The sequence below is a fragment of the Desmodus rotundus genome, chromosome 5, assembly GCF_022682495.2.
Source record: "Desmodus rotundus isolate HL8 chromosome 5, HLdesRot8A.1, whole genome shotgun sequence".
Lineage (NCBI taxonomy): Eukaryota > Metazoa > Chordata > Mammalia > Chiroptera > Phyllostomidae > Desmodus > Desmodus rotundus.
The window spans coordinates 153221643-153235573 of record NC_071391.1 but is presented as its reverse complement, the minus strand read 5'-3'; the positions used below and the strand labels follow the sequence as shown (position 1 = coordinate 153235573).

The 13931-nt window shown below is 38.6% G+C and overlaps 1 protein-coding gene across 1 annotated transcript in view; it reads left to right on the top strand.

Moving 5' to 3' along the window:
• The window catches only part of RAB10 (RAB10, member RAS oncogene family), a 71018-nt gene that overhangs the window by 44564 nt on the left and 12523 nt on the right, over positions 1 to 13931 (top strand). The window contains exon 2 of the mRNA XM_024552542.4: positions 5736 to 5796. Within this exon, the coding sequence (XP_024408310.1) occupies positions 5736 to 5796 (61 nt within the window). The remainder of the gene's footprint in view (positions 1 to 5735; positions 5797 to 13931) is intronic.

The window sequence follows — 13931 nt, the reverse complement described above, 5'->3', positions numbered from 1 at the left end:
GTCTCTGCATATATGTTCTTGGGCTAATCTCTTCCAGTCCCTGCTGTCACCCTCCCCTCTGAGATTTGTCAGTCTGTTCCATGTCTCCAGGCCTCTGGTCTTACTTAGTTCGTCAGTTTATTTCGTTCATTAGATTCCACATATAAGTGAGATCACATAGTATTTGTTTTTATCTGACTGGCTTATTTCACTTAGCACAATAACCTTCAGGTCACTAATAATCAATGCGGTTGTAAAGGGTAAGAGACATACAAATAGCCAATAGACATGAAAAAATGCTCAATGTCACTAGTCATCAGACAAATGCAAGTTAAAACTACAATGGGGTGTCACCTCACGCCTGTCAGAATGGCTATCAACAAACAAGTGTTGGCGAGGATGCGGAGAAAAGGGATGCCTAGTGCACTGCTGGTGGGAATGCAGACTGGTGCGGCCACTGTGGAAAACAGTATGGCCTTTCCACAAAAAATTAAGAATGGAACTTCCCTTTGATTCAGCTGTCCCACTAATGGGAGTATATTCTAATGATCCTGAAACACAATTAGAAAGAATATATGCACCCATATGTTCATAGCATTTTTTACAACAGCCCAGATCTAGAAGCAGCCCAAATGCCCATCAGTAGATGAGTGGATTAAAAAGCTGTGGTACATTTACACAACGGAATACTACAAGGCTATAAAAAAGAAGGAACTGTATTGTATTTTTATAAGCAAAATCTAGAAGATCATTGTTTAGATCAACACTGTGATTGCCCTAGTCTGTGGTAATTTACCAAATAATAATGTTGCAGGAGAATCTGATTATTTCCCCTGGCACAATCTTAGAGGTGCTAGGTTTTTTTTTTTTTAATTTAGCTTCCCTTGACAGCTGAGTTATTTATTTTGCTCTATTTTTTTTAATTCTATCAAAACCTTTTTTACTATACCTTAAATATAAGTTTTTCTGTACATAGGTGTGTTTATTTGGGGGGATGTGGTTTGACCAAAAAGTTTGTTCGGTTTTAAGTAAAATAAAATACATTTTTGGTTATCACCAGTAACTTTATTGAACAAATGTATTCACCGTTTTGTTCCACTACCTTCTGCCATCTTTCAGGGAACTTCATAATTCCATCTTCCTGAAACTTTTTATTTTTTTGAGCAAAGAACTGTTCCAGGTGCCTTTTTCATCCTTCCAGGGAATTGAAATTTTTTCCATTAAGAGAATTTTGAAAAGATGGAAATAAATGGAAATATGAAGGTACAATGTCTGGTGAAACAGGTGAAGCAGAACTTCTTAGCCAAGGTGTAACAGGTTCTTGCCTGGTCATGAAAGAAACATGCTACAGTCATGCGTTACTCTGATGGAAGATTAAGCGTTTTCTGTTGACTTAATTCTGGACGCTTTTCATCGATTGCAGCTTTCACTTGGTCTAATTTGGAGCAGTACTTGTTGGAATTGATCGTTTGGCTTTCTAGAAGGTGCTCACAATAGAGAACTCCCTTCCAATCATACCATATACACACATATGAAGTGTACACTTCATACACACAACATACACACTTCCAATATTTTGAATGAAGACTGGTCTTTGCTGTGGTAGATGGTGGTTCATTTCACTTGCCCCACTCTCTCTCTCATTCCACATATTGTAAACTGTCCACTTTTCATTGCCTGTCACAATTTGTTTTTAAAACAGAATGTTTTTGTTATACTTAAGTAGATAATCTCATGTGGAAAATGGTCAAGAAGGTTTTTGTTGCTTAACTTATGTGGAACCCTAATATCAAAGCGATTGACATACGTATCCAAGCTAGTGCAAATAATTGTCTATGCTTGATTTGGGTATTTTGAGTATGTTGACTATCTCTTGTGTGGTAGAACATTGATTGTTCTTCATTAATGTCTCAGTTTGATCGCTATCAACTTCAACTGGTCTGACTGTGGAGCATTGTCCAGCAAGAAATCTCCGTAACGAAACTTCACAAACCACTTTTGACACATTCATTCAGTCACAGCACCTTCTCCATATACCACACAAATCTTTTTTTGAGTTTCAGTTGTGGTTTTACCTTTCTTGAATTAGTAAAGCATAGTATGCTGAAAATGTTGCTTATTTTCTTTCATCTTCATTATGAAAATGGCTATACAAAAATTCCCCAATTTTGATAGTTTTTTAAAATGCACACTGATGACAGCTGTCAGCATACAATTTAACACAATTGTTTTGAGTGGATTTATTTCTTTTTTCCTTTTTTAATATATTGTATTGGTTATGCTGTTACAGTTGTCCCAGTGTTAACGCCCATGTCTTCTTCCGCCTGGTACCCCTATTCCCTCCAGCAGTCCTCCAACCCCTTCATTCATGTCCATGGGTCATGCATATAAGTTCTTTGGCTGTTCCATTTCATATACTATTCTTAACATCCCGTCTTTTCTGTACCTACCAATTTCTATTTCTATTTCTTTTCTTCCAATCTCCCCTTCCCCCCTCCCAACTGATAACCATCCAAATGATCTCCATATCTATGACTCTCTTTCTGTTCTCCTTGTTTGCTTAGTTTTTTAGATTCAGTTATTGATAATTATAAATTTATTACTATTTTAATGTTCATAGTTTTGATCTTTTTCTTAAATAAGTCCTCTTAACATTTCATATAATAATGGCTTGGTGATGATGAGTTCCTTTATCTTTACCTTGTCTGGGAAGTACTTTATCTGTCCTTTGATTCTAAATGGTTGCTTTGCTGGATAGAGTGATCTAGGTTGTAGGTCCTTGCTTTTCATCACTTTGAACGCTTCTTGCCAGTCTCTTCTTGCCTGCAAAGTTTCTTTGGAGAAATCAGCTGACAGTCTTATGGGAACTCCTTTGTAGGTAACTCTCTGTTCTTCTCTTGCTGCTTTTAAGATTCTCTATCTTTAACCTTTGAGATTTTAATTATGATGTGTCTTGGTGTGGTCCTCTCTGTGTCCATCTTGTTTGGGGCTCTCTGAGCTTCTTGGACTTGTATGCCTATTTCATTTACCAAAGTAGGGAAGTTTTCTTTCATTATTTTTTCAAATAAGTTTTCAATTTCTTGCTTTCTCTTCTCCTTCCAGCACTGCTATGACTTCAATGTTGGTACTTTTGAAGTTGTCCCTGAGACTCCTTAGCCTATCCTTGTATTTTTTGGATTCTTTTTTCTTCTTGCTGTTCTGATTGGATGTTTTTTTATTCCTTATGTTCCAAATCATAGAGCTGATTCTCAGCTTCATCACTCCACTGTCGATTTCCAATAAATTTTTCTTTATTTCACTTAGTGTAACCTTTATTTCTGCCTAGGTCTTTTTTATGCTGTTGAAGTTCCCAGTGAGTTGCTTGAGCATCGTGATAACTATAGTGTTTTGAACTCTGCATCCAATAGATTGCTTATGTCCGTTTTGTTTAGTTCCTTCTCTGGAGTTTTGTTCTGTTCTTTCAGTTGGGCCATATTTCTTTGTCTCCTCACTTTGGCAGCCTCCCTGTGTTTGTTTCTGTGTATTAGGTAGAGCTGCTTTGACTCACTGTGTTCGTAGCGTGGTCTATTGTAGAAAAGCTCAGTGGTGCCCTGGCTGGTGTGGTTCAGTGGGTTGAGTGCCAGCATGTGAACCAAAGGGTCGCTGGTTCGATTCCCAGTCAGGGCACATGCCTGGGTTGCAGGCCAGGTTTCCTCTTAGGGGGCGTGCGAGAGGTAACCACACATTGATGTTTCTCTCCCTGCTTTCTCCCTCCCTCCTTGTCTCTCTAAAAATAAATAAAACCTTGGGAAAAAATACTTGAAAAATGGCTGTTTTAAATAAATAAAATATTTTTTTAAAGGGAGATTAGGGAGTATTGACAGACAATGGACATGTGGTGGGAGACATGGGAAAGTGTTGCAGCTTAGGATTGGGGAGCTAGGGGAAGGCGCCATGGTGGAGAAGACTATTTCAGGTTGGGGGAACCATATATGCAAAGACCTTGAGGTGGAAGGCTGCCGGTCTGTGTGTGGACCAGCAAGGACAACAGCACAGCTAGCTAGATGAGGGTAAGACAGAAGAAAGGATGAGGACAGTGGGAAGGGGGAAGTAGGCAGGAAGTATAGGGCTTTATGGACTATTTTAAGCACTTTTGCTAGTCTTTGTGAAAGATGGTATTTGGAGGTAGGCAATAAGCAGTTGGGCATCCCAAGTTTGAAGTTCAGGGGAGAGGTTGGGGCTGTGATAAAATTTGAGAGTTATCAGTGTGTATGTGGAATTTAAGGCCATGAAATTTTGGAAAATTAAGAGAATGAGTGAAGATAGAAAAGAAGAGTTCATTGCAATTTTTAGAAAGGGTCAGAGAGTTGAGAAACCAGTAATGAAGATTGAAGAGTGGCCAGGTAGGTAAACATACCGGGAGAGTTTTGTGCAGAAAAGAATGAGGAATTGCTTCAACTACTGCTAATTAGTTGGAGGATAAACAATGGTGAGATCGTGAGATCATGAAATCAGAGGGAACTTCAAGGAATCTAGTATGAAGTTTGTATCTTAATAAACAGGTGCCTTTTTCTAAAACAGCCTAAACTCTTACAAGTTTTCCAGTTGTACCTGGTTTCCATCCCAGAGGGTTTAGAGTTTTCAGACTGTGTCCTAATTTAACCTTTCTTCAGGAAAATTTTCTGAAATAGTATTTGTTGTCATGTTTGTCATTGGGATTAATTAACAAATTGTATGTTTAACTGGAATATTCTTGTTCATAGTTGGTCTCGACCATCAGACCATTTCAGGATGATTTTCTCAATAATTACTAGAGAAATAAAAATAAAGACTGTCCAAATAAGAAACGTCCGAACCTATAAAGAATTTTTATAAGAGTTTATTTGAGCCAAAACCCACAACAAAGCAAGATCTCACATGATTCAGAGAATAACAGCTTTTGCAGTTTCTTTTATGCTTTTGAGATTAAGAAGCAAACTTAAGGAAGGTTTTGAAGGTGGAAGAAAGCAAGGTGGGCATTGGATTACAGGATAGTGGAGATTATGTACTTTCTTGAAGGGTGGTCATGCTTTAGAGGGAGGGGTTTGAAAAGAAGGCATTGTAAAGGTATGTTAATCTAGGTGGACAGAAGCAATGGGCAGGGCTTTCTTAGGCAAAGATAAGCCTTTTATTATTAAAGAAGTTATAAGCCTTGTGCTAGACTACCAACCATGACTTGCCCACTTAGGAACTGATGACCAAATCACACTGTGGGGTTCCTTTCCATAGATCTCTTGTCCACAGACAAAGACTGATGTTTATAAAAGCTAAGCAAGTGCAGACATAGTATGAGGCTATATACATTGTAAACTGAGGTTTGTAAGTATCAGGCAAATGGTCCCAACCCTTCTTTTTTTGTTTGGTATGGGAAACATAATGGGACCAAGCTAAAGATTTTTCTTTCTCATAGTTTCCCTCTGCTCTGCAGGCTAGGAAGACTGTATTTTTTCTTACTAGGAAACATCTTTTCTTCCTTTTCATTAAATGTTTTAAATTGTACTTTTTAATTTTCTAATTGTAGGAACTATTTCTATATAGCTATTTCTTCTACCATCTTGGATCTTTTATTATCATTCAGGTTTAAATTTTGACACATTTGCTCAGAATTGCATAGTTAGTGAATATCCAGGGCCAAACATACATAAATAGATTTTAAAAGTGTGTTTTTATTCCAATTAATTTTAGGATAGTCTAGTTCAGATACAATTTTTACCTTTTTTTTTTTTTCTATGTTGTAGGAATAGACTTTAAGATCAAAACAGTTGAATTACAAGGAAAGAAGATCAAGCTACAGATATGGTAAGTGATGCCAATTTATTCACTTTATGTAGTAGAATGCCAAGCCTGAAGGTCTTACCACTTGTTTAGATTCTGTGAGACTTCTCTTTCTAAAGGCAGCAATCAGGTGACCTCCTTTCTGAAAGTGCAATAAAGAAATTATTGCCATGGCCTTTGGAGTCCATGAGATCTGGCTGAGCATTTTATCTTTTCCATTTAACTGAATGAATTTGGGCAAGTTATATATGCACTGTGAGCCACTTACATATTCATATGGAAAATGGAGATAATACCATTTATCTCAAAAGATTGTTATAAGGATTTTGTGAAATAATCCCTGTAAAGCCTCTAGCACATACTTTGCTAACACTTAATATAAAAAGGGTTTTAAAAAAATTATTAATTTTTAGAGAAAATAAGGGAAAGAGAGAGAAGCATTGATTTGTTGTTCTACTTATTTATGCATTCATTGAATGATTCCTGTGTGTGCTCTTACCAGGAATTGAACCCACAACCTTGATGTATCAGGATGACACTCTTAACCAACTAAGCTACCCTGCCAGGGCATAAAAAATCAATATAATTCTTTTGATGCTCTGACAAGCTTAAGCTAAAATACTTAATTTCTTTAATGTGTTTGTAACTTCTCATAGACTTCATTTTTATTAGTTTTTATAGAGTTTGCACCCTAAAGAAGTACAATAAAATTCTTTTAAGTTTGTATCAAGTATGAATCATAGACTTTAAAATTAAATTAGTAGTTTTAAATGCATTATTCAGATTCTTATTTCAACATGAGAAATTCCTGTTCTGTGATTGAATTTTAGGTTTGGAAACTCTCCAGTCTATGCTAAAGTTTTGTCTTATTTTTCCCTTTTCTTTTATATTTACTATATACAGCAATAATTTATTATGAAATGTTCATTTAGTTTCTGTTGAAGCACAGTTCATGTCTCATTAGTGTCTTAGTTTTCTTTATTCGAATGATCTTCCTTTCTTTCAAGGAGTCTTTAGTCTCTCTGTTGCATGGGGGTGGAGATGGGTCTCACTCTGGCATGGCACATGTCTGTAGGACTAAAATTAGCTTGTTTGGCTGATTGAAACGTTTCTCCAGCTTTTAAAATCCCAGATCTCTAGAAAGTTCCACCACAGTATCTTCTGCAATCTACGTTTTCCATGGAGTAGCAGTTCCTGCCAGGAAGACAGCTATAATGAGTTACTTCAAGTCAGCCTTTTCCCTTCCCCCTTCCCCTCCTCCTCCCCTCCCTTCTCTTGCCTTCCTTCCCTCCTTCCTTCCTTCCTTTCTTTTGAGGGGGTGGGTCAGAAATGCTTGCCATAGTCACCAAAAATCATTAGTATCCCATTATAGGAGAATTACCTGTTTACCTTTGTCAGGTACCAGAGATTTGGGGGTCATCCTTGCTTCTTCTCATTCCCTTAACCCCAGCATCCAATTTAGCAAACTTCCAAAATGTGTCTAGATTTCATATACAATTTGCCCTCTCCACTGTTACCACCATAGTCAAAGGCATCATTACGTCTTTGAATCATCCTAATGGGTCCTTATTCCCTTTTGCCTTCTTCCGGTAATTTGCCTGCAGAATAGCCAGTGTAACCTTTTTCAAGTATAAATCTAGTCATGGTTTTCATTCCTTCCTCTATTTGTAGCCATTTTGACTTTCCATTGCATTTCAAATAAAAGTGCAAATTCTAAATCCCAATTTCTTACCACAGTTTACAGAGTGGGCCCCTGCCCTGACCCCCTTTGTGTACATCATTTCTGCCTGCGACTGATCTCCTTTCAATTCCATGAACAAGGCTTTTCCAATTTAGGACTTTAGTACGTGCCCTGTAGACCACCCTCAACCCCCTAACCTTGTACTTCTTCCAGCACTAGCTAGATTGAGCATTCTGAAGTACCACTCTATTCCAAAGACTTCCTGTTTCAACAGCAATACAATTTGAAAACTCCAGATTCTGGCTCCTGCCCCTTCTGACCTCATCTCTCACCAACTTTGCTCCAATCACTATGGCCATTTTATTCCTCCCTTGAGCATGCCAGGCATGGTCCCATTTTGGAGCCCTTGTACATCAGCTCTTTCTTCTACTTGAAATGTTTTTCATCAGGTCTTTGCCCTGCTGTCTTCTCTCAGTCAGATCTCAATTCAGTGTTACTCTCTGAGACGGGACTTGGTGATAACTAGCTGACATAGCCTGATCCTCCCAGCACTATCACATTTATCTTAGTTTATCTTCGTCATAGTTTATTTTTGAATGTAAGGTTTAAAAAAAAAGATTTGATGTATTTATCTTTAGAGAGAGGAGAAGGGGAGAGAGAAAAAGAGGGAGAGAAACATGGATGTGTGGGAGAAACATCATTTGGCTGGGAATCCAACTGGCGACCTTTCAGTTTTCATGGCTACACCCAACCCACTGAGCCACACCAGTCAGGGCAGAATGTAAGCAAGCTTTTTGAGGGTGGGGTCCCATCTGTCTTCCTTTCCCGTTGTATAATCACCACCTAGAACAGAGCCTAGCAAATGTAGATGCTCAGTAAGTATTTGTTGACAGAATGACTTTGGTTAATTTCTGTTCATATTTCTCTCTCACCATAAGCATCAGCTTTATAGAGAGGACCGTGCTGATCATTCTATCTAGATTACTTCCTTCCTTATCTTATTTTTCATCATGCCACCCTGGTTACCTGGTTGGCATTTGTCACAATTTGGAGTTATGTGTTTATTTGTTTACTCCTGTCCCCACGGGATTGTAAACTCCGCAGGGCAGACACCAGGCAATTTAAACTTATGGCATTTTGGATGTGGAGACATTGCATATCTATGAGGGAATCCAGATCTTGTTAAAATAAAACTCAGCCTGAGAAATTTGACATCCTAATTTAAATATGGGGTCTTAGACTTACAAAACAGATTGATAATGTTTCTAGCCTGTTCCAGTGTTGTTGGTGCCCGGACAAAAAATAACTGTCATAATAGCAGCTAGAGTACACAGCTTCCCTGACTCTGTGGGACTAATAATTAAGAACATAAGCTACTTTGTTGTAGGGAACATATCACTCCTTTTATAATATGTCAGTGGGAAAAAAATACTCTCAACTGTATCTATTTACGTAACGAAAATTCTATCATCATTGGTTTATAATTTCAGAAACCTGATTATTATACATAGGCTTAGAAGGAAAAAGAATTTAATGGGAAAGGAAAATCAAGTGCATAGTTTTGTCAACAGACTTAAAAACCTTATATGGTGACATAAAAACATTGTCACCATAATTTAACATCTGCTTTTGCTTATTGAAATCAACCTGCTGCCCTTAGACCTGGATGTACTCGTGTGGGCAAACCTAAAAATAATTTAACTGACGAGTAAGCAGCTGTGACTATTTTTAGTCCTGGGCAAAAGGTCACCAATTAGCCTAGAAGTAGTGGGACAAGGGCTCTGTTCTGGTTTGAAGTCCATTGTCGATTGCCTTAACGATTGGTATGAGCTGGTATCATGAGATTCCAGGACAAGGATACTTTGAGGTCAACGAGCCAAAGGAGCCAGATAATGTTGTGGGGTAGATACAGTGATGTTGAAAAAGTAGAAAAGTATGAATTGTATAGATGAAAATAGGATATAGAAAACTTAAAAAATTTTAACAGAAAGAGCCTATCAAGAGGGAAGACAATTGGGTATAAAAAGTTTTGGAAGATGGAGGAGACAAAAATCAGATGGAGTAGTAGTATCCCATGAATCAAAACAGAAATTTACTTTGAACCTATATAGTGATTACCTTTCTTTTCAGGGGGCCATTAATATTTCAGTATCTTTTATATTGGTATTTCCATAACTAACCAGTGTTATAATATAAAACCTCTTCTGCAGATGCTATTGATTTAGCCTTAGTTGCCCCTTATTTTTAGAGAGAGGGGAAGGGAGGGAGAGAGGGAGAGAAACTTCTATGTGCCAGAGAAACATTGATCAGTTGCCTTTCACACACCCCAACTGGGGACCTGGCTGCAACTGAGGCATTTGCCATGACCAGGAATCAAATCTGCGATCGCCCTTTGGCTTTGCAGGATGATACACAGCCAACTGAGCCACACCATTCAAGGCAGACTTAGTTGCTTTTGCAGTGTGTTCTTTCTTGGTGGAGAATTTAGTCATAGATTTGACATTGAAGCGTGCATATAATTTGCTAATTGTGTAAGGTCAGTGAATGGGGCAAAAGGAAGTACATGATAGCTAGACATTTTTGGGGTTGGTGTTCATAGTGGAGTGCAGTGTTAGATCTCCCTAAATTGTTATTACTTATAACAAAAACTGAAATGAAAGTTTTCTATCCTTCCTGCACTACAGCTGTTTGGCACTATTGGAATCCTAGGTCCTGTACACACTTTGTCTTGGATGAGTACAATTCCAGCCTGGGTTTTAGGTAGGGAACTTACACCCTCTCTGAGGGGATAGAATTATTAGCTATTTATTTTTAGAGTGAGGGGACGTGAGGGAGAAAGAGAAGGAGAGAAACACAATGTGTGAGAGAAACATTGATCCATTGCCTCTTGTACACTGCCATCTGGGACCTGGCCCGCAACGCAGGCATGTGCCCTGACAGGGAATCAAACCAGTAAATCTTTTGTTTTGCAGGCCAGTGCTCAATCAGTACCATCCAGGGCTTAGATGGTTTTTCTTAAATGGCATTTAGAAAAAAAAAATTGGCATCTTTTTTGGATAGGCATTGCATTACCTCCTAATTCTGCTTCTGCATGCACACCCATTTTAAACACAGTAGACAGAATGATTCTTTATAAACCCAAGTTATTTCTTTCCATTGATGTTCCAATAGACTTCCTGTCTTGCTCAGGAAAAGCAGAAGTCCTTGCCAGAGGCCTGTAAAATCCTATATGACATTCACTCCCACCTCCGCAACCTTTCATTTCATACTGATCTACCTTTACTGGCTCCATTCCAGTCGCACTGACCTTTCTGCTATTCGTCAACCATGCCTCAGGACCTTTGCGCTTGTTCTTCCCCTTTGTTGGAACACTGCTCTTCTCAGATATTCAACTTCCTCATTCCCTTCACCTTTTCACTGGTGCCTTCACTTATCACCCCATTCAGTCACCTCAAAGTACTCTCCACTTGATGCAGTACACCAATCAAGATGTTTTTTCACTGCTCAAAACAGTTTTTGAAATGGTTGATTTCGACGCCTTTTAGTGCTTCTGCTGTTTTTTGTTCTACCTCTTCCCCATCAGCAAAATGTTTCCTTTGATGCCTTTCTTCATCCAGGGAAACAAAGTCCCTTGGGGTGAGATTGGGTGAATAGGGAGGATGGAGCATAGGGGTCATGCCGTTTTTGCTCAAAAACTGCTGAACACTTAGCGCTGTGTGGGCTGGTGTGCTCACCCATGATGAAATGGGCAAATGCATTGAAAAGTCTTCAAAAAAAATTCACTGAAACTGAATGCAGCCTCTCACAACAACGCCAACTGGTACACTGATACAGATGGGTTCCTAGAACACTCATCTAGCGGGGAAAGCTTATACTACAAGGGGCCACCCTCCAGGAGATAATTCTGTTTTTTTGTGGGGTCTCCCCCTCATTTATCAGGGTTCACCCATGTTGTAGCATATATTAGTACTTCATTCCTTTTTATGACTGAATAATATTCCAGTGTGTGGATATGCCATATTTTTTTATATAGCGATCAGTTGGTGGACATTTAGGTTGCTTCTGCCTTTTGCCTGTTATGAATAATGGTGTTATAAACATTTATACATAAGTTTTTATGTGGGCATATGTATTCATTTCTCTTGGTTATATACTTAGGAGTGGAATTGCTGGTTCTTACTGTAACTGTTCAACATACTGAGGAACTGCCAGGCTGTTCCCCAAAATAGCGCATCATTTTACATTCCTACTAAGAATGTATGAGGCTTGCAGTTTCTCTACATCCTCACCAACATGAATTTTTGTTTGTTTGTTTGTTTTATAGCCATTCCAGCGTATGTAAAGTGGTATCTCATTGTGGTTTTGATTTGCAGTTACCTAGTGACTGTTGATATGGAGCATCCTCTCACGTGCTTATTGGCTGGCCATTTGTGCATCTTTGGAAAAATAGACCCTTTGCCCACTTTTAGATTGGGTCTTTGTCCTTTATTGTTTAGGTTTTTATATATGAGGTCTTTTCAGAAAAAGTCCAGCCAACATACTGAGAACAGTTTGTGTGACATCAATGTAACCTGGGAGCCAAGGAGAGTGGACTGGAATGCACATGCGTGAACAATAATGAGTTCACCATACTAGTCAGTGGGGGCAGTAGACACCATTGAGTGAGCATGTGTACTGTGTGGCCGTTGCAAGTAGAGCAATGAATCTGCATCAAATTTTGCATTAAGTTTGAACATTTTTCCACGGAAACTATTCGGATGATTCAGAAGGCCACAGCTATGGGCAACTAAGTGATGGGCAGCTTCATCATGACAGTGTACCTGCTCGTGCATCACATCTTGTGCAGAGTTTTTTGGTGAAACATCAAATCACCCAGGTCACTCAGCCCCTCTACTGCCCACATTTGGTGCCCTGCAACTTCTGGCCTTTCCCAAAACAAAAATCTCCTTTGAGCCCTGGCTGGTGTGGCTCAGAGGTTTGAGTGCCCACCTGCAAAACAGGGTCACTGGCTCAATTCCTGGTCAGGGCACATGAGAGGCAACCACACATTGATGTTTCTCTCCCTCTCTTTTTCCTTCCCTTCTCTCTCTAAAAATAAATAAATAAAATCTTTTTAAAAAAATAACCTTTGAAAGGGAAGAGATTTCAGGCCATCAGTGAGATTCAGGAAAATACAACAGGGCAGCTTCTGGTGATTGTGATAACTGTGTGAGAACCCAAGGAGCCCACTTTGAAGGGGCTGAGGCATCATTGTCCTATGTACAGTGTTTCTTGTATCTTCAATAAATGCCCGTTTTTTATAGCACATGGCTGGATACTTTCTGGACAGGCCTCATGAAATTTGTGGCTATTTTATTTTGCTTTCACTTTCTTGATATTATCCATTGAAGTACAAGTCTTTAATTTTGATAAGTCTAATTTATCTTTTTTTTTCTTTCTAAGAGTTTTATAGTTTGAGTTCTTACATTTAGATTTCAGATCTGTTTCAGTTAACCTTTATATGATATGAGCTAGGGCTCCAACTTCATTCTTATGCATGGAGATAATCCAGTTTCAACACCATTTATTGAAAAGCCTATTCTTTCCCTGTTGAAGCTATTGAAAATTTTAAGCAGAAAAATGATATAATCATACGTATATTTAAAGACAGTCACTCAGGCTACTGTGTAGAAAATGCCGGCTCCTACATCCCTGAATGTTCAAGTGCCTTGAACAAAAGAAACAGAGAATGAGCAACCAGTGCGATACATAGAACTAAAAGCAGTCATGTGTGGTACCCAAGAAGGCATGAGAATAAAATGTTTCAAGAACAGAAAAAGCCAACTACTTGGAATCTTGTGGAATGAGTAAAATGTGTAAGAAGGAACTAAATATTGGGTTTGGCAATCAAGGTTGTTGGAGACCTTTTCAAGAGCAGTCTCGGTAAAACATTAGTGATCACAGTTTGATTAGAATTGGTTGAGGAATGAATTAGGGGAGACAGAATCTAGAGATCTTTTCTCTCTCTCTCTCTCTAGTTTTAATAAGTGTATTCTGTGCCTGGTGTTTTAAATATTTCAGATCTGGTGCACATAAAAATTCTTCGAGCTATTACTACTATCCACTTTTTACACTTGAGGACGTTGAGTCTGGGGTGTGTAAGGTAATATTCTCTTACTTTGGAAAGTTGGTAAAGGTGGCTGACTTCAAACTTCAACATGAGAATCTCCTTCTTGAGACTTGCTGTTTCCATTTACAGTGATGTGAAGAAATTATGTAAAAAATAGGACTGGTCCTTAGCAATAAAAAAGAGAGAATTACTAGATCTTGGATAAAAAATTGAGCCATACTTTCAGTAACTGTTCTTGGTGCTGTATCTCAGATCTCTCTGAAGAAGTCTGTGTGTGACCTAGAAATGAAGGTTGTGTTGGGCCTTCAGGATGGAATTCAGATAACCTGGTTGAGGAAAAAGAGATTTATGTGGCCTGGTTGAGGAAAA